The sequence below is a fragment of the Phyllobates terribilis genome, unplaced genomic scaffold (genome assembly GCF_046119375.1).
Source record: "Phyllobates terribilis strain yellow unplaced genomic scaffold, ASM4611937v1 Scaffold_3__8_contigs__length_932513732, whole genome shotgun sequence".
NCBI classification, from domain to species: domain Eukaryota; kingdom Metazoa; phylum Chordata; class Amphibia; order Anura; family Dendrobatidae; genus Phyllobates; species Phyllobates terribilis.
The window spans coordinates 313,454,860-313,476,064 of record NW_027362763.1 but is presented as its reverse complement, the minus strand read 5'-3'; the positions used below and the strand labels follow the sequence as shown (position 1 = coordinate 313,476,064).

The 21,205-nt window shown below is 44.6% G+C and overlaps 1 protein-coding gene across 1 annotated transcript in view; it reads left to right on the top strand.

Moving 5' to 3' along the window:
- Positions 1 to 1,516: 1,516 nt before the first annotated feature.
- DCUN1D1 (defective in cullin neddylation 1 domain containing 1) overlaps positions 1,517 to 21,205 on the top strand; it is a 31,766-nt gene continuing 12,077 nt past the window's right edge. The window contains exons 1-2 of the mRNA XM_073674981.1: positions 1,517 to 1,728; positions 15,839 to 16,055. Coding sequence (XP_073531082.1) covers positions 1,726 to 1,728; positions 15,839 to 16,055 — 220 coding nt within the window. The 5' untranslated portion in view covers positions 1,517 to 1,725. The remainder of the gene's footprint in view (positions 1,729 to 15,838; positions 16,056 to 21,205) is intronic.

The window sequence follows — 21,205 nt, the reverse complement described above, 5'->3', positions numbered from 1 at the left end:
AGTCTCATTACTTCCAATGGGTGAAAAAACACTGAAAGAAGTGACATGCTCTATTTTGCATAAAAACATGCAAAGATCAAAATCCTGAACAAAAAAAAAAAAACCATGATGTGTGCATGAGATTTCTGGAGTCTCATAGACTTTGCTGGAACTGCAAAACGCAGCTGAAAAATTTGCATAAAAAAAACAACAAAAACACTGACCAAACCATAATGTGCGAAAGTAGCCTAATTGTGAATGTGTGTGCCAGCAGGTGCGTGGTGCTACTGAATGGCACAACAGCGCTTGGCATATACTGTGGGTGCGGTGGGTGTAATTTTTCATCGGTATTGTCATCCGCTTTTATACATCAGCAGTTCTAAAATTGACCAAACAGTTTCCTGATAATAAGTGCTGATCTGTAAAGATCGGCTGCTCTCCGGCAGAGTCGCATCGGTCCAAGTTGTTTTGCGCACCCATACACTTAATTAGGTGTCGTCTGACATATATGCAATTACTGACACTCGGTCCGTATAGAAGAAAAAGGCAATCCAAACCGCCCTATTAAATATCACTGCTCCGAGTGCGGTCTGTGTGAGGTCAGTTTTTTTTTAAATACAATGGCAGCAATCAAAGCGAAAATGCGGTTTGTGAATGTGGCCAAACCTCATCGATTTTCGTGTTTACTTCAGAAAAAAAAAAAGTGCATAGCTTCTCCCCATTACAATGTTAGGCCGCGTTCAGACATGCGTTATTTATGTACGAGAGCCATCTGCAGATTTTTTGCTGGATCCGTTAGAAATAGACAACAGATGCCGCATTAACGGATCCGTTGCCCATTGGCTCCAATGTTAAAGAAAAAGGATCCGGCAGAGATCAGTGAGTGAATAACGGACTAGGAAGTTGTCAGCACAACGTTTTCCCTAACAGGTTTCTGCTGGATCCCGTCTAACGCATCGTTACTGGACATGTGAACACGGCCTTACTCTGTGGGGCCACTCACAGGTCCAGATCAATATCAACAATGCAAGTCTATGGGTCAGAGTAGACAGGAGAAGGTGGAGGAACCCCCCCACCCCATATATGAGAACAGCTGACCCTCGGAGCACTCAGATCAAAATAATCCGTCTGCTTCCTAGTACGTGGGAATAACGGACCGTCTGAATGAGGCTGTAACCATGGACTGTACACGGAGCCCCCGACTGCTGCCTGTGATTTCTATACACTTGTTTGTTTTTTCTGGGGCACAATCCACAAAAAAAGCGGCCATGTGAACAGCCCCATAGACTATACTGGGTAATGTGCTGTGTGTGGAGACCACGTAGGTGACTCCAGGCCTTATGGAGTATGTAGCTGTGCACCCGGAGCATGGCAGATGGGAGACCCCTGCCCACGGCCATGCTGGCACATAACTGCCTCAGGCTGGGTACATGAGTGGCATCACTTCTACTCCCCGGCAGGATATATGGCGGCTGTGGTCACCTGTCGCTACCGGCTGTCCCTATGGTGATACCGTGTAGTGCGGGCACCATGACTGGCACTGCCCTGCACCCTCCCTCCGCCCCCTGTGTCGCACAGTCTCCCCGCGGCCTCTCCGGCTGTGTCCCCGGCGCACTGTCCTCCCGTGCCGGCCTCATCCCTCCGTACGTGCCGCAGGCCGCAGCACCATTGCGCATGAGCGAGATCGCAGAGAGCCCGTGAGAGCGGAGAGCACCACTCACACTCACCGGGAGGCCGAGCACCAACATGGTGAGTGAGAGCCCGGCCTGCACTGTACGGCGGCGGCACAGGCACAGCTGCCGGCCGGAGACTGACACTGCCGGGCAGGAGCGGTAACGGAGAGGGGGCGGCCGGGCCTAGTCCATGTTCTGTGCTGACCTGGGTCTGCTGGAGCCGGCGTATTGTCCGGCATGGCCTGGTGCCTGCACTCTCCTGTCATTACCCCCACCTGTGTCTGATCCTGGGAAAGCTGGGTGCCCACAGTGCCCCTCACCTGCAGCCCTGGGCATCAGCGCTGGTGTATGGGCACAGTGTTACCAGGGAGAGGTGGCAGCTGTGGGGCTTGTCTGCCAGCATTTCCTGGGCACAATGTGACTACATATATCCTGTGCCATAGATCTGCATGTAAGGAAGCAGCCCCGTCCTGGCATCTGGGTACAGGGGAGAGTGTATAGGAATCTATGGCGGATCCATATCAGATCCATCCCCTGCTGGAGACACAGGTCCGTGTTCACACCACGCAGATTCTGCCAGCGATACGTGAGCCTGGAGGATTTGTACCAGTCACCGGCCCCGGGAAATATCCGCACAGATTGTAACATGCACAGTATGGCGGACTAGCCCCATTGAATCAAAATGCCAATCTGTGGCGGCAGCGTAAAGTGTCATCCATGGCCGGTTTGTTTCTGGCTGGTCTGTGCAATGTGAACAGGCGCTTAGGGTGTGTTCACTCTGTTTTTATTTTTTTCTTGCCGAGTTTTTTGAACTGAAACTAAAAATTCTCCTAAAAAACTCAATAAAAAAAACATCGGAGTTAAGTCAATAGAAAAGCTTAAAAGACGCACGAGGATGGCTGGGAGGTTTATTGAGCTTTTTTTTTCATACTTATTGTTTTAAAAAAAACTGCTGGTTTCTTTATTATGTAATTGAGTGAAAATAGAAAAAACAGACTGACTACGGCAGTAATAAAGACGCCACGAAGAGCAGCCAAAAAACAACACCCCAAAAAACGACACAAAAGACACTTCAGGGAAAAAACTCGCGTTTCCAGAAGCATCTTCTGCTTGAAAATCTTGTGGGGTTCATCTGGGTTTATAAGACGTCGTGCACACAGCCATCTTTTGTTCAAAAAACAGTAAAAAGACTGAACGCACCCTAGAGCGCAATAACCAACACGTACTGGTGTTCAGGTTTAACCCATTACACAACAATGAATAAAATCCATGATGAGAAATGTTTCATGTATGGCACCTTGTAGATAAGATCTGCTGAAAGCCCTAAAATGTGCTCATGTGATGTGGAAAGAATCCCCTACCCATATTTATTTCACATGCTCCAAAGTCAGCACCAGTTCTGCAGATACCGACCCCTTAAACGGCTCTGTACATAGTGTAAGATGTGATGGCCGCAGGCGGTATACTGCTCTGTACATAGTATAAGAAGCGATGGCTACCGGCGGTCTATGGCTCTGTACATAGTATAAGATGCAATGGCTACCGGCGGTCTATGGCTCTGTACATAGTATAAGATGTGATGGCCACAGGCGTTCTACGGCTCTGTACATAGTATAAGAAGCGATGGCTACCGGCGGTCTATGGCTCTGTACATAGTATAAGAAGCGATGGCTACCGGCGGTCTATGGCTCTGTACATAGTATAAGAAGCGATGGCTACCGGCGGTCTACGGCTCTGTACATAGTGGAAGATGCGATGGCCACAGGCGGTCTACGGCTCTGTACATAGTGGAAGATGCGATGGCCACAGGCGGTCTACGGCTCTGTACATAGTGGAAGATGCGATGGCCACAGGCGGTCTACGGCTCTGTACATAGTGGAAGATGCGATGGTCGCAGGCAGTCTGTTGGCCTTTTAGACTAGTGCACAATGATGGCTCAGGCTACGCAATGCTAAACATTGTGCACAAGTAAGGCCTCGTACAGAAAAAATTTGTTTGGATCAGATTTTCATCAGCGTTTGCTCCGGGTCACTTTTTGCTTTCATCAGTGGTTTTATCGTATGCATAATAAATACACTTTAAAGCTTCTACTCATTGTAGCGTTAGGCATGGACAACACACGGATTGTACTCTCATGCCGTCCCTGTGCTGTCCAGGATTTTTCATGGGCCTGTAGACTTGTGTAGGTAATTTTGATCCGAGAATATGATTAAAAACAGACATATGTACTTGATATTTTTTTTTTGCGGCGACACGGTCCACAAAGAAGCAGACATGAGAACAGTCCCATAGATTATAATGGGGACGTGTTCTATTCATGAAGAACGGATATCTGAATGAGGTCTTAGGCTGCTTTCACACGATCGTGTCCGATTTTTGCGAAGGCTAAAAAAAAAAAAACCCAGATCAGTGAAAACCATATAATACACGGGAACAAATAAACAAGAATGAGACATGCAATGAGTTTTTCTCTGATATGGTACATAACCGGTGAAAAAACAGATGTGTAAGTGGACTTGTATGGATCTGTTTTCCCTGTTTCGGCCACGGCCACACTATCTGTATTTGCTCAGTATTTTTTCTCAGGAGTGGGAGCCAAAACCAGGAGTGGGTGATAAATGCAGAATTGGTGACTTGTTTCTATTATACCTTTTCTCTGATTGTTCCTCACCTGGTTTTGGCTCCCACTCCTGAGAAAAAATACTGACCAAATACTGATAGTGGGAACGTGGCCTTAGAGTGAGATGTGCAGATGTTTCACTGATGAGATGAATTCCCAACATGATGGACAATCAGTCCAACTAATGATTGCTGCTGGTGTGATTGCACACTATGATTTGTCCATTGTGAACAAGGGACCTCTCGGGGTATGTGCAGACAGAGTTTTTTGGAGCTAGTCCTCAAAAATTGCTTTATACACTCTTCCTATTAGGGTAATTTCTGTTGTAAAGCCAGTTTATCATATGTTCAGTCTTAAGTGTTTTATTCCATTTCAGGTTTAGAAAAATGCCTGGTGGTAAAAAAAAGTGTCACTTCTGTTAGGTGGCTCCTAATTCTCCAAACTTGGCACTGCCCAATCTGAAAGCTTGGCCCGTATCAGGTTTGGCTCGTATGTCTGAACTATAGGTTATATAGAGACAGGTATACGATCGGTTATGTCTCCTTGGGGCAATTACATATATCTGTGTGTGTCTGACAAGTTTCCATTTATATCAATTCTTTAAAAGTATTGAATATAGCTACCTGCACAATACTGGGTTGAGCCAAAAAAGAAAATTGAAAAAGTATACGTGACTTTGTGTCCAAGAGCTGACATCCAACTGTATTATATTATTGTGTGCATTGGGAAAAGCAATGCCGAGTAAAAACGAAAACCTAAGCTTGTACCAAACTTATGTTTTCTCAAAATCTATTAAATGGAACCCTTAATGTCTATGTAAGTATTTAACTAAATTTGTTAGCACGCTTATTTTTGCAATTTATCCGCTTCAGGACCGCCCATAGACTTAAAACGTCCCGGCAGTCACATATTACTTTTCAGTGAGGTTCTAACACGTCATTGCATAGTTAGCAGCTGCATGGGGATTGTGTAGGAGCATGGAGCCGCTATCAGACACAGCTGGAATCCCCGTAGAGAAGGCAGAGATGGTTCATCGGCTCATCTGCCTTCCTGATCGCTGTATACACACAATTTGAATATTTAAACAAAAACAAACCTTAGAGCCCTGAAAAAATCCCAAAAAATGTCCCTGGTCAGGGATGATGGAGAATGGCCTGGTCTAGAACTAGTTACCGTAATTTTTTTGTGAACTGTGGAAATAGCCATGGTGCATTTAGACGTCCATAGTATTGCTTGTTCCCGATTGCCCATCCATGCAAACATGTCAGCAATCACCCGATAAACGAGCGAAACGCTTGTTCGTTGGACAATCGTATTGTTTATGCCGGCAAAATCAATCGCTGTCATCGTCTCATGTAAACGGGACACGTGCTGATGATAACGTGACATTGTCAGCGAACATTACAGTCCTAATTAGCGATTCTTCTGCCCCTATTATTGCTAGTTAGTCTGTATAAACAAGCCGGTAAACGATCGCCGGACAACTTATATATAGTCAATCGGCGGTAAGGCCTGAAATTGGCCTGTGTAAACGGAGCATCCATGTATACCCAAAAGGGTGGTCATACATGGACCACTGATTCCGGCAGGACCGGCCGTCTGTGTACGTTGGAGTGCGTATTCTCCCCTGATAGCAGATGCTGGCAGAGAGAAGTGTTGGGCATGTTGGAGTTCATCATGTCTGATCATTTTGTCCTCAGAGGCATCTAGGAGCGGTTTATTCCCCTCTTCTGACTGAGAATAAAACACCGTAACTAACATTAATTTATAATCCTTTTTCACCTCTTGGTCTGCTGAATGTAGTAGTGGAGTAGCAGCTTTCCCATTTCTAGACTATCACACTGCCCCCTGCTCTAGGACAAGGGTAACATTTATCGGGGAGCTGGAGAGCTGTAGTAAAGTGAGATATTGTTGTCGTATGGCATCAGGCGCATTATCCTCCTGTATGACCAATTATTGTAGTCAGGTATGCTGGAATGTACAACGATTAACTAGTTTCCTGTTCTAGTTCATTAATATGTCAGGACCAGTCTGGCAGGTTTGGATTGTGCCGGGCATCTGTGATCACCTGTATATATACTGTAATGCCGGGCATCTGTGATCACCTGTATATATATACTCTAATGCCGGGCATCTGTGATCACCTGTGTATATATACTGTAATGCCGGGCATCTGTGATCACCTGTGTGTACATACTGTAATGCCGGGCATCTGTGATCACCTGTATATATACTGTAATGCCGGGCATCTGTGATCACCTGTATATATACTGTAATGCCGGGCATCTGTGATCACCTGTATATATACTGTAATGCCGGGCATCTGTGATCACCTGTATATATACTGTAATGCCGGGCATCTGTGATAACTTGTGTATATACTGTAATGCCGGGCATCTGTGATCACCTGTATATATACTGTAATGCCGGGCATCTGTGATAACCTGTGTATATATACTGCAATGCCGGGCATCTGTGATAACCTGTATATATACTGTAATGCCGGGCATCTGTGATCACCTGTATATATACTGTAATGCCGGGCATCTGTGATCACCTGTGTATATATACTGTAATGCCGGGCATCTGTGATCACCTGTATATATACTGTAATGCCGGGCATCTGTGATCACCTGTGTGTATATACTGTAATGCCGGGCATCTGTGATCACCTGTGTGTATATACTGTAATGCCGGGCATCTGTGATCACCTGTGTGTGTATACTGTAATGCCAGGCATCTGTGATCACCTGTATATATACTGTAATGCCGGGCATCTGTGATCACCTGTGTGTGTATACTGTAATGCCGGGCATCTGTGATCACCTGTGTGTATATACTGTAATGCCGGGCATCTGTGATCACCTGTGTGTATATACTGTAATGTCGGGCATCTGTGATCACCTTTGTGTATATACTGTAATGTCGGGCATCTGTGATCACCTGTGTGTATATACTGTAATGTCGGGCATCTGTGATCACCTGTGTGTATATACTGTAATGCCGGGCATCTGGGGTCACCTGTGTGTGTGTGTGTGTATATACTGTAATGCCGGGCATTGGGGGTCACGTGTGTGTGTGTGTATATACTGTAATGCCGGGCATCGGGGGTCACCTGTGTGTGTGTGTGTGTGTATATACTGTAATGCCAGGCATCGGGGGTCACCTGTGTGTGTGTGTGTGTATATACTGTAATGCCAGGCATCGGGGGTCACCTGTGTGTGTGTGTGTGTATATACTGTAATGCCGGGCATCGGGGGTCACCTGTGTGTGTGTATATACTGTAATGCCGGGCATCGGGGGTCACCTGTGTGTGTGTGTGTGTGTATATACTGTAATGCCGGGCATCGGGGGTCACCTGTGTGTGTGTGTGTGTGTGTGTATATATACTGTAATGCCGGGCATCGGGGGTCACCTGTGTGTGTGTGTGTGTGTATATACTGTAATGCCGGGCATCGGGGGTCACCTGTGTGTGTGTGTGTGTGTGTGTATATACTGTAATGCCGGGCATCGGGGGTCACCTGTGTGTGTGTGTATATACTGTAATGCCGGGCATCGGGGGTCACCTGTGTGTGTGTGTGTGTGTGTATATACTGTAATGCCGGGCATCGGGGGTCACCTGTGTGTGTGTGTGTGTATATACTGTAATGCCGGGCATCGGGGGTCACCTGTGTGTGTGTGTGTGTATATACTGAAATGCCGGGCATCGGGGGTCACCTGTGTGTGTGTGTGTGTATATACTGTAATGCCGGGCATCGGGGGTCACCTGTGTGTGTGTGTGTGTATATGCTGTAATGCCGGGCATCGGGGGTCACCTGTGTGTGTGTGTGTGTGTATATACTGTAATGCCGGGCATCGGGGGTCACCTGTGTGTGTGTGTATATACTGTAATGCCGGGCATCGGGGGTCACCTGTGTGTGTGTGTGTATATACTGTAATGCCGGGCATCGGGGGTCACCTGTGTGTGTGTGTGTATATACTGTAATGCCGGGCATCGGGGGTCACCTGTGTGTGTGTGTGTATATACTGTAATGCCGGGCATCGGGGGTCACCTGTGTGTGTGTGTGTATATACTGTAATGCCGGGCATCGGGGGTCACCTGTGTGTGTGTGTGTGTGTGTGTGTATATATATATACTGTAATGCCGGGCATCGGGGGTCACCTGTGTGTGTGTGTGTGTGTGTGTGTGTGTGTGTATATACTGTAATGCCGGGCATCGGGGGTCACCTGTGTGTGTGTGTGTGTGTGTGTATATACTGTAATGCCGGGCATCGGGGGTCACCTGTGTGTGTGTGTGTATATACTGTAATGCCGGGCATCGGTGGTCACCTGTGTGTGTGTGTGTGTGTGTGTATATACTGTAATGCCGGGCATCGGGGGTCACCTGTGTGTGTGTGTGTATATATACTGTAATGCCGGGCATTGGGGGTCACGTGTGTGTGTATACTGTAATGCCGGGCATTGGGGGTCACGTGTGTGTGTGTGTGTATATACTGTAATGCTGGGCATCGGGGGTCACCTGTGTGTGTGTGTATATACTGTAATGCCGGGCATCGGGGGTCACCTGTGTGTGTGTGTGTGTATATACTGTAATGCCGGGCATCGGGGGTCACCTGTGTGTGTGTGTGTATATACTGTAATGCCGGGCATCGGGGGTCACCTGTGTGTGTGTGTGTGTATATACTGTAATGCCGGGCATCGGGGGTCACCTGTGTGTGTGTGTGTGTATATACTGTAATGCCGGGCATCGGGGGTCACCTGTGTGTGTGTGTGTGTATATACTGTAATGCCGGGCATCGGGGGTCACCTGTGTGTGTGTGTGTGTATATACTGTAATGCCGGGCATCGGGGGTCACCTGTGTGTGTGTGTGTGTGTGTGTGTGTATATACTGTAATGCCGGGCATCGGGGGTCACCTGTGTGTGTGTGTGTGTGTGTGTATATATACTGTAATGCCGGGCATCGGGGGTCACCTGTATGTGTGTGTGTGTGTGTGTGTGTGTATATATACTGTAATGCCGGGCATCGGGGGTCACCTGTATGTGTGTGTGTGTGTATATATACTGTAATGCCGGGCATCGGGGGTCACCTGTATGTGTGTGTGTATATATATACTGTAATGCCGGGCATCGGTGGTCACCTGTGGTGCTACTGAATGGCACAACAGCGCTTGGCATATACTGTGGGTGCGGTGGGTGTAATTTTTCATCGGTATTGTCATCCGCTTTTATACATCAGCAGTTCTAAAATTGACCAAACAGTTTCCTGATAATAAGTGCTGATCTGTAAAGATCGGCTGCTCTCCGGCAGAGTCGCATCGGTCCAAGTTGTTTTGCGCACCCATACACTTAATTAGGTGTCGTCTGACATATATGCAATTACTGACACTCGGTCTGTATAGAAGAAAAAGGCAATCCAAACCGCCCTATTAAATATCACTGCTCCGAGTGCGGTCTGTGTGAGGTCAGGTTTTTTTTAAATACAATGGCAGCAATCAAAGCGAAAATGCGGTTTGTGAATGTGGCCAAACCTCATCGATTTTCGTGTTTACTTCAGAAAAAAAAAAAGTGCATAGCTTCTCCCCATTACAATGTTAGGCTGCGTTCAGACATGCGTTATTTATGTACGAGAGCCATCTGCAGATTTTTTGCTGGATCCGTTAGAAATAGACAACAGATGCCGCATTAACGGATCCGTTGCCCATTGGCTCCAATGTTAAAGAAAAAGGATCCGGCAGAGATCAGTGAGTGAATAACGGACTAGGAAGTTGTCAGCACAACGTTTTCCCTAACAGGTTTCTGCTGGATCCCGTCTAACGCATCGTTACTGGACATGTGAACACGGCCTTACTCTGTGGGGCCACTCACAGGTCCAGATCAATATCAACAATGCAAGTCTATGGGTCAGAGTAGACAGGAGAAGGTGGAGGAACCCCCCCACCCCATATATGAGAACAGCTGACCCTCGGAGCACTCAGATCAAAATAATCCGTCTGCTTCCTAGTACGTGGGAATAACGGACCGTCTGAATGAGGCTGTAACCATGGACTGTACACGGAGCCCCCGACTGCTGCCTGTGATTTCTATACACTTGTTTGTTTTTTCTGAGGCACAATCCACAAAAAAAGCGGCCATGTGAACAGCCCCATAGACTATACTGGGTAATGTGCTGTGTGTGGAGACCACGTAGGTGACTCCAGGCCTTATGGAGTATGTAGCTGTGCACCCGGAGCATGGCAGATGGGAGACCCCTGCCCACGGCCATGCTGGCACATAACTGCCTCAGGCTGGGTACATGAGTGGCATCACTTCTACTCCCCGGCAGGATATATGGCGGCTGTGGTCACCTGTCGCTACCGGCTGTCCCTATGGTGATACCGTGTAGTGGGGGCACCATGACTGGCACTGCCCTGCACCCTCCCTCCGCCCCGGGCATCGGGGGTCACCTGTGTGTGTGTGTGTGTGTGTATATATATATACTGTAATGCCGGGCATCGGGGGTCACCTGTGTGTGTGTGTGTATATATACTGTAATGCCGGGCATCGGGGGTCACCTGTGTGTGTGTGTGTGTGTGTGTATATACTGTAATGCCGGGCATTGGGGGTCACGTGTGTGTGTGTGTGTATACTGTAATGCCGGGCATCGGGGGTCACCTGTGTGTGTGTGTATATACTGTAATGCCGGGCATCGGTGGTCACCTGTGTGTGTGTATATATACTGTAATGCCGGGCATCGGGGGTCACCTGTATGTGTGTGTGTATATACTGTAATGCCGGGCATCGGTGGTCACCTGTATGTGTGTGTGTATATATACTGTAATGCCGGGCATCGGGGGTCACCTGTATGTGTGTGTGTATATACTGTAATGCCGGGCATCGGGGGTCACCTGTATGTGTGTGTGTGTATATACTGTAATGCCGGGCATTGGGGGTCACGTGTGTGTGTGTATATACTGTAATGCCGGGCATCGGGGGTCACCTGTGTGTGTGTATATACTGTAATGCCGGGCATCGGGGGTCACCTGTGTGTGTGTATATACTGTAATGCCGGGCATCGGGGGTCACCTGTGTGTGTGTGTGTGTGTGTGTGTGTGTATATACTGTAATGCCGGGCATCGGGGGTCACCTGTGTGTGTGTGTGTGTGTGTATATACTGTAATGCCGGGCATCGGGGGTCACCTGTGTGTGTATATACTGTAATGCCGGGCATCGGGGGTCACCTGTGTGTGTGTGTATACTGTAATGCCAGGCATCGGGGGTCACGTGTGTGTGTGTATATATACTGTAATGCCGGGCATCTGTGATCACCTGTATATATACTCTAATGCCGGGCATCTGTGATCACCTGTGTATATATACTGTAATGCCGGGCATCTGTGATCACCTGTGTGTGTATACTGTAATGCCAGGCATCTGTGATCACCTGTATATATACTGTAATGCCGGGCATCTGTGATCACCTGTATATATACTGTAATGCCAGGCATCTGTGATCACCTGTGTATATATACTGTAATGCCGGGCATCTGTGATAACCAGTGTATATATACTGTAATGCCGGGCATCTGTGATAACCAGTGTATATATACTGTAATGCCGGGCATCGGGGTTCACGTGTGTGTGTGTGTGTGTGTGTATATACTGTAATGCCGGGCATCGGGGGTCACGTGTGTGTGTGTGTGTGTGTGTGTGTATATATATACTGTAATGCCGGGCATCGGGGGTCACGTGTGTGTGTGTGTGTGTGTGTATATATACTGTAATGCCGGGCATCGGGGGTCACCTGTGTGTGTGTGTGTATATCCTTTAATACCTGTGTGGGCTGTTTAAAGTATAAGTCATTCCAGGTAACTTTTCAGAATAAGCTGTAATGTCTGTAGATATGGAATAGCCCTCCCTTCTGCCCATTATATGAGTTATATCCTGCATTTATCACCACATTTCCCCTGTGCAGTCTCTATCTCTAATTTTCAGTTGCCTCTGAGCTGGTGGGTGAAGACGAGCTGCTATTTTTTGTTTATCCATACAAAGCACATAGAAATAGTGATTCCTGCTCTCCTGACTCTATGTAGCACATGTTCAGAAAAAAAGCATCAGCATAGAAGACATCATATAACAGTACTGAACTGTGTGGATGTGAATCCAGCTCTGTGGTGAGATTAACGCTTACTATAAAGTGGCTGCAGGGGTCTTTGTGTGTCTGTGCCTCTCTCCGCTCCCCACTCCACTCTCCGCAGACACCAGTGGGCAGCTGTAGTCTAATTCCCCAGTGAGTCCACAGTCTGTCTTGCTTTGACCAAGATGGATTTGAGCTATTTCTCCCATAAATGATGAGTTCAGGAGGCAGAGGGTGAAGTGGCTTATAAGTGAAGAATAAGAAGCATATTTTGCAAAGATGTTTTTCAAAGTTTCTTACATTCGCTTGTGCTATTGATTTATGCAAAGTTTGTTGACCTGCCAGTGACTTGCTCAATGATGGCTATTGGTGCCATAGTAAACCTGGGTAGGCAGAGTATATCTGGGGTCAGAGTTTTACCGATCATTATACGCCTTGCTGCACCGCACTCTCAGCTCTTTAAAGACTGGAGGGCACATTGCGCTTTTCTGGGTGGCTGCAGAGACATGCAGGAAGGTGCTGAGCAGTATGAAGTCTAAGGCGAGGGGTCAGACTAGCTTATTTCACACACTGTGGAGGTTTTCTCTTAGTAATTGACACATGGAGCACATTGATAAAACCACAGCACATCTTTTTTTTCTGCGGATTTTAAAACCGATCTCACCCACTGCAGTGTACAGAGGTTCAATGCGTGGCACATGTGTTACCTACAGCTGGGTGATTTATTGAATGAATTCACCATTTCAGTTGCCCACAATATTGATTTTGGTTAAAATTGAAAATTCAATGTAACCCTGCCCCAGAGGCAGGTGCTAATAATGGAGAAGAGACGCCTGTGGCGCCGCAGTGATGGAAGTGAGGCCATGCAGCTGGAAATTGTACTTGTCCTGCAGTCATCTCCACTGGGCTGGTGTGCGGTGTTATTTTTGCTGGTTTAGTCCTGTATGGCGTTTTACAGTGTGATGCCCCTGATGAATCCGGCAGCTCCGCCACATGGGCCCTGGTCTCATCTGATAGAACATGATAGGTATGCTTCATTGTGAAGTAGAAAGCTACCTGTATGTCTGCGAGAGAAGGACACGTGCACAGCCTGCTTATAACCATCACTCAGTTATAACACAGCTCATAATTAACTGCAGAACTTATAGAAGTGGTGCTATAGAATACATGATTGCTGCAGGGCCGAATGTTATGTAAAGTCCATCATTATTTATTACACTGCTGTTATATCATCCCAAAATAGGTATAACACAACTTGCATCATTATATAGGGCAGAGCCCCACAGTCATGTGCAGTATAACGCGATATCGCACAGTCGTGTGCAGTATAACGCGATATCGCACAGCCCCGCAGTCATGTACAACACGCCTATGTAGCAGATTGTTGTGGGGCTAAGCGATATCTTAGCCGTGTTATACTATACATGACTATGGGGCTCTGCGCTGTATAATGTAATTTGTGTTATACATGACTATTTTGGGGTGATATAATAGTGTGATAAGTAATGATTTAATTCATATACCACAGCCCGTGTGTGTATGTATATATGTGTATTATACAGTACAGACCAAAAGTTTGGACACACCTTCTCATTGAAAGATTTTTCTGTATTTTCATGACTTTGAAAATGTACATTCACACTGAAGGCATCAAAACTATGAATTAACACATGTGGAATTATATACTTAACAAAAAAGTGTGAAACAACTGAAAATATGTCTTATATTCTAGGTTCTTCAAAGTAGCCACCTTTGCTTTGATGACTGCTTTGCACACTCTGGGCATTCTCTTGATGAGCTTCAAGAGGTAGTCACCGGAAATGGTTTTCACTTCACAGGTGTGCCCTGTCAGGTTTAATAAGTGGGATTTTTTGCCTTATAAATGGGGTTGGGACCATCAGTTGTGTTGTGCAGAAGTCAGGTGGATACACAGCTGATAGTCCTACTGAATAGACTGTTAGAATTAGTATTATGGCAAGAAAAAAGCAGCTAAGCAAAGAAAAACGAGTGGTCTTCCGACAATCTTGAAGGAGTTCCCAGAGATGCTTAGCACTTGTTGGCCCTTTTGCCTTCACTCTGCGGTCCAGCTCACCCCAAACCATCTCGATTGGGTTCAGGTCAGGTGACTGTGGAGGCCAAGTCATCTGGCGTAGCACCCCATCACTCTCCTTCTTGGTCAAATAGCCATAGCACAGCCTGTGAAGTGAAAACCATTTCCAGTGACTACCTCTTGAAGCTCATCAAGAGAATGCCAAGAGTGTGCAAAGCAGTCATCAAAGCAAAAGGTGGCTACTTTGAAGAACCAAGAATATAAGACATATTTTCAGTTGTTTCACACTTATTTGTTAAGTATATAATTCCACATTTGTTAATTCATAGTTTTGATGCCTTCAGTGTGAATGTACAATTTTCATAGTCATGAAAATACAGAAAAATTTTGAAATGAGGTGTGTCCAAACTTTTGGTCTGTACTGTATGTATCTATCTATCTATCTAAATATATAATTTAGTTATTTATTTTATGACACATACACACACACACACACACTTTCTGTTGATGGTGGTTATAGGGTCTCATTCTTTTACATAACTAATATGCATGTACAGCAATTCCCTACCAGACTTGTCCAAGACTAAAAAAAAATAGCAGAGAGCAGGGGATGTTGTAAAATACTTGTAATCTCCCGTTAGCTCTCCTGCCGCCCCAGTGGTCTCCGCTGGTATTTCACTTGTCTTGCACCATTGCTCCGGTATGACATCTTATCAATGCAGGACAATAGAAAGACCGGTGGAACTGGAACAGGCAGAGGATTTAACAGGTGAGTACTAGTGTTTCTTTATTTTCTAGCATTCCTTGCTTTTTGTATTCCTTTAATATGTAATTATTATCAGGATTGTCACTTACAAGGCTAAGAATAAGTATATATTAAGGAATTGCAATGCTATAGGACATTCTTTTTAAACCAAAAAGCAGAGTAATCGATATTGAAATAAAAAATCCTCAAGTTGAAGAAAAAAAATGTAGATTTATGTTTAGGTAAAATTGCGCTGCCCTAGTTATATCAGTGGATTTTGCAGCGGTATTTGCACATGAATATAACCCTAAGGTAAGTGCACACAGGGCAAATATCTGTGTGCAGTAAGATCCACAGCGTAGTACAGGACCAGCAAAATAAATGATATATGAAAAATGTCACCTACGCGTTATGGAAATTTAACGTCTGCAAATTGACTTGCGGTGCGGATTTTGATAAACTACATATAACGTGTAGATTTAGTTGTGGAAATGTTGGAAATGAGCAGAGGGTACCAGCAATTCCATATTGCTCTGTTGTTTGTAGAGTTCTTGTCTTTACTTGACCTCCTATTTTGGGCTGAGAGATAATTACATTTATTCTTCATTCTCTGATCACAGTTGGTTATTTATTTCCCAATTTTCTTGTTGTCCACAGAACAAGTTGAAATCCTCGCAGAAAGATAAAGTTCGTCAGTTTATGATCTTCACACAATCTAGTGAAAAGACTGCAGTGAGTTGCCTGTCACAGAATGACTGGAAGTTAGATGTGGCCACAGACAACTTTTTTCAGAACCCCGAACTTTATATCCGAGAAAGTGTAAAAGGAGCATTGGACAGAAAGAAGTTAGAGCAGCTTTATAACAGATACAAGGGTAAGTGCGTGCAGTGCCTGCTCAGCTGCATCCTCACATTACTCCTCTAGTGCTTTTAGTAGCCACTTGAAGTGCTTTTCCATGAATTGCATAAAATAATGAAAGGCGTTCCTTTCCTGATAAAACCACCACCTGCTGCTGCTTTGGTGTTGTTTTATACAATTCCACCATTTTGCATTCTCTTTTTAAATTATCTTTTTTTTTGTTTTGACACAATCTGAGACCGTATGTTTTTTTTTTTTTTTTTTTTCTATTTTCTGCAGGGGGTAAGTATAACGCATACATACCCTGGGTTCCCGGGTCTGAACCCGGCGAATTCCCGAAGCGCACGGGGGGGGACTTATTGGTTTGTACCGGACAACCCCTTTAATCAGCTGTTATTATTAGTTTTTATTTTTAGAGCACCATTTATTCTATGGTGCTGTGCATGTGATGAGGGGTTACATACAAAATACGAGTATAGATTACAATGAGCAAACTAACAATGACAGATTGGTACAGGGGGGGAGGGCCCTGCCCTTGCGGGAAGGACACAGTGGGCTGGGTGGTTGCAGCAGCTCTGGTGGTGATGAAGTGCTAACGGGCGGGGTCATTGTAGGCTGTAAGCTTACTTGAAGAGATGTGTTTTTAAGTTCCGTCTCAAAACTCCGAATGTGGTGGACAATCAAACGTGTTGGGACACAGAATTCCGGAAGATGGGGGATATTCGAGATAAGTCTTGGAAGCGATTTGGTGATGAACGTACAAGTGTGGAAGAGAGGATTAGGTCCTTAGATGACCAGCAATTACATGTGCGAAGATATGGACGGTTTTGTAGTTCAATGTTAGTTACCATGAAAATAAGCAAGTTTGCAACTGACTTGCTTTTTCAATGTGCTGTCATTCTCCTTCAATGAGAGCTTTTTTCTTTCATAGTGTATAGCTGGTTTCCATGGAGCTCGGCCACTAGTGGCTTGCCCAGACCCTGATTAAGAGTGTGCAGTAGTTACATTCCAGGATAGTGGTTTACTCTTAATATACCAGCCACCTCTTTCCAGCCCATTGATTTCAGTACAGCAGTTAGCTGCTCCCCTTCCTTCCCTGCTACTGAAAAACTACTGTTTATAAATCTAGCTAAATCACCAGCTTCTCCCAGAGCAGTTCTCCTAATCACGGCTCTCACTGTCCTGAGCTGTGTGCATATTCAAATGCTGAGTTGTCTCTATATTTAAATATAGTGATAGCAGTTCTGAGTTTTATAGTTCTACTAATACTATAGCTCTGCTACTCGCCAAAACTGTCACTCAAGGAGGAGAGCTAGCCCTGCCAGAAACCAGGAAGTAAGGAAACTGTATGCTTGTGAGATGCTCAAGAGACAGCGTGAGAATAACCCTAAGGCTGTGTGCTCACATTGCAGATTTGGTGCGTTTTTGTCGCTTTTTTTTTTTCTGCGCAGATTTGTGGCAAAATCAGATCCCAGCACAGTGAATGAGAAACCTGAAGTCTCATGCACACGTTGAGTATTTTTGACTTGCAGATTTGGTACAGAAAATAATCTGCAGAGTGTCAGTCCTCTGTGCGATTTTTCTGCATTTTTTGCTGGTGTTCTCGTCTGCATTTTTTCAGTGCATTCAATGGGTGAAAAATGCAGGCAAAAACGCAACATTTTTGAGGCTGTGTTTTCCTGCCAAGTGATGTGGAAATGGTGCAAAATTTTCTGCAATCAAATACTCTAAGCCAGTTTTGGGTGGTGCCCGTGGAGAGACAGATGGAACCTCTTGCCCTTTTTTTAACTACTTAGCCTCTACTTTCCCTGATAGGGGATTCAACGTCAGAGGGATCTCTCTGGTTCCAGTCTTTTCTTCAGTGTCAGCTGTAATATACCGACTGCAGATGTAGCAAAAACAGCTCCTGTGCCATCACCATCCCTGCACCATATATTTATGGCTAACAAGATAGTGCCAGTGGGCTAAATTGGAGATGGACACAGATACCACAGTGTCTAGTAAATATTGTGATTTGTCAGAAAATCAATGTGGTTTTTTATTTTTTTTCTTTAATGAACTTGCATGCATATATCACAAAAAAGGCTGCCGAATTGAACACTTTGGTGGCTTATCTATAGGTTAGGGCATCAATGTGAGGATCAATTTTTGGACTGTTAGCAGAACCAGAGCATTGTCACCTGCATAGGGATGAGGTATAGAACTAGTCTCAGGTCCAGATCCTCACCAATCACTAATTCGGAACAGCACCTATAAGTCCAATAACAAATTGGCTAGATTGTAGGACATTCAATTTTTTTCCTAAGTTGTCCCTTTTTAAACTTGCTAACCGTTTACATCCATTTTTTTGTCATAAATTAACCCCTTTAACAACTTCACAACACAGTCCATTCCAATTTTTGTGTTTTTGTTTGTTCCTCTCCTCCTTTCCCAAGCCATTATTTTCCTATCCACATAGACATACAAGGGCTTGTTTTTTGCAGGATAAGTTGTACTTTTAAGTGACACCCTTCATTCTACCACATAGTGTACTGGAAAATGGGAAAAAATTCCAAGTGTGGAAAAAATGCAATTCTGACATTGTTTTTTGGGATGGTTTTTAGTGTGTACATTTTGTGGTAAAAAATGATCTCGCAATATGATTCTGCTGATCAGTACGATTACAGCGATACCAAACGATATCCACTTTTTTAAATTATTTTAGTGGTGAAAAAAAATTGTAAGTTTAAAAAAAAAATTTGGGTTGTGTCGCTATGTTCCGAGACCAATAACTTTCATTTTTTGGTCAATTGATCTGTATGATGGCTTATCTTTTGTGGGGAGAGACAACGTTTTTATTAATACCATTTTGGGATATGACATTTTGATCATTTGTTACAGCATTTTTTGTGGTATTGCAGCCACCAACAACTCCTGAATTACTTTTTTTTTTAATTTTTCTGTTTACGGAAACAATTTTTATATTTTGATAGATTACTTTTCTGAACTCGCCGATACCACGTATATTTTTTTTATTATTTTTATTTTTAATGGGGGTAAAGGGGATCTGGGTGCAACTTCTGTGAGGGTATTTTTTCCCATATTTTTAAAACTTGATTTTTTTTTTTTTTTACTTTTCACTGTACTTGTTACAAGTACAAGGGGACTTGAACATGCGATCGTCTGATTGCATGTGCTATATACAGCATTACCATAGTCTTCTATGAAGCCCGGCCATAGTCTGGGTTTCAAGGGAGCTCCGTAATGACAATCACAGAGGACTTCAGCAGACCCCCTGCTGTTTTATTGCAAACCATCGGCGACCCACGATCTTGCCATAGATGCGCCAATTGGTGCAGGGAATGACGCGCCCCCATGCCAGTGACTTGCAAATGTCGCTGTCACAGTTTGTCAGTGGCATTTAACAGATTAACACCCACGATTGTTAACCCCTTTAAAGCCCAAGACGTATTAATACGTATCTGCGCCCTGGGCTTTAAGAGCCTGACACGTATTAATACGTCTTTGCGATCGCGCCCGCGCACAGGCGCGATCGACAATCAGCTGACACATCTTTAAATGAGGTGTGTCCAAACTTTTGGTCTGTACTGTACGTCATGGTGATTGTACGGGTACAGCTTCTGTGCAACCACCTGTAGGAGCCTGGCTGATATGCAAGGCCGGGCTTCAGCTGTGACTGCTAGGATTGGTGTTCTCAGCAATGCAGGCAGTTTAAGGCTATGTTCACACGTAGCGTTTTTGCTGAGCTTTTTTTCTGCAGCCAAAACATGCTCTCTTGGCAATTAAAACTCCAGTTTTTCAACGTTTTTGTTGCGTTTTTAACGCCTTTTCTGGGTGCATATTACGTGTGCTTTGTCAACAGTACGTGTTTAGTAAAGTTAGTTTTATTCACCAAAAATGTTTCAGAAACGCCATTGAGTTTTTTTTCAGCGTTTTTTCACACATTACTTTCTATCTGTGAAAAAATAGCGCAAAACCCTGAAAGAATTGACATGCTGCCGGTATTAAAAACTTAGTTCTTAAATTAGGTCAGGAAAAATAAGGATTTCTGAAATTTCGTAGCTTTTGCTGGTACTATAAAAAGCATATATAAAAAAACGTTGCATATGAACATGGCCTAACCCTTCTAAGGGATCTGATGCACTGATTATTAGGTGAGGCTCCGTTATATGTCCATTCTAATATAATGCACTTTTTCTTCTGTTGTAAAAATGGACACACAAAGTAACCCAGCCAGACCCCATAGTATTCATTGGGTTCCCCCCTACTTATGTTGGCATCAGTTATGGACTGTCAAACCTTGATGTGTGCACACATCCTAATAAAAAGTGATCAAAATTTGTATGTGCCTTTTAAAGGGGTTGTTCGATCCAAATCAATAAGTCTGCAGTCACTCTGTGTGACTGCAGACTTATGAATTCCCCCAGCGTGTATGGAGCGAGGCCATGCCCACTAGTCAGGTTCTGGCCGGGAGTATGTATAACGCATGCATACCCTGCAGTCCCGGCTCAGAAACTGGCAAATCCCACACACTGCGTGCGGTGGGGGGATTCATAAGTCTGTAGTCACACAGAGTGACTGCAGACTTATCGATTTGGACCAGACAACCCCTTTAAAATGATACCACTGAAAAGAACATTTTATAACGCAGAGAATAAGTCTAGACACAGCTCCTTTGATAGATAGTGTAAAAGACATGGCTCTTGGACTATGGCGATACAAATACAATTTTTCTTTTTCAAACCATTTATCTTGTACAAACATGTAGTCGTAGTCAGAGGTGAGGGAAAATAGCAGAAAGTGTCCACGATAATAACAGATCCTTGCATGTTATTACCCTGTCTTGTACTTATCGTCAGGGGGTTACTTGCCCTCTGACATTCATCCATAGTTGGTATGCCACATACTATATAAAATAATTGCTGGCACTTTATAGATATGCAAAATGATTATTTAAAGGGAATATGTCATTAGGATAGACTCCTTTTTAATTTACAGCTTATGATAAATGCCCTAAAAAAGCAAACCAGGAGACACTGAGCCGCTCATAGGAAAAATGCATGTAGTCCAATAACCTCATTATAGAAGTGATCTATGATTGCTTACAGTCTTCGAGCATGCAGCTCAGCTTTGTGACCACTAGATGTCCCACTCTTCAGTCATAAA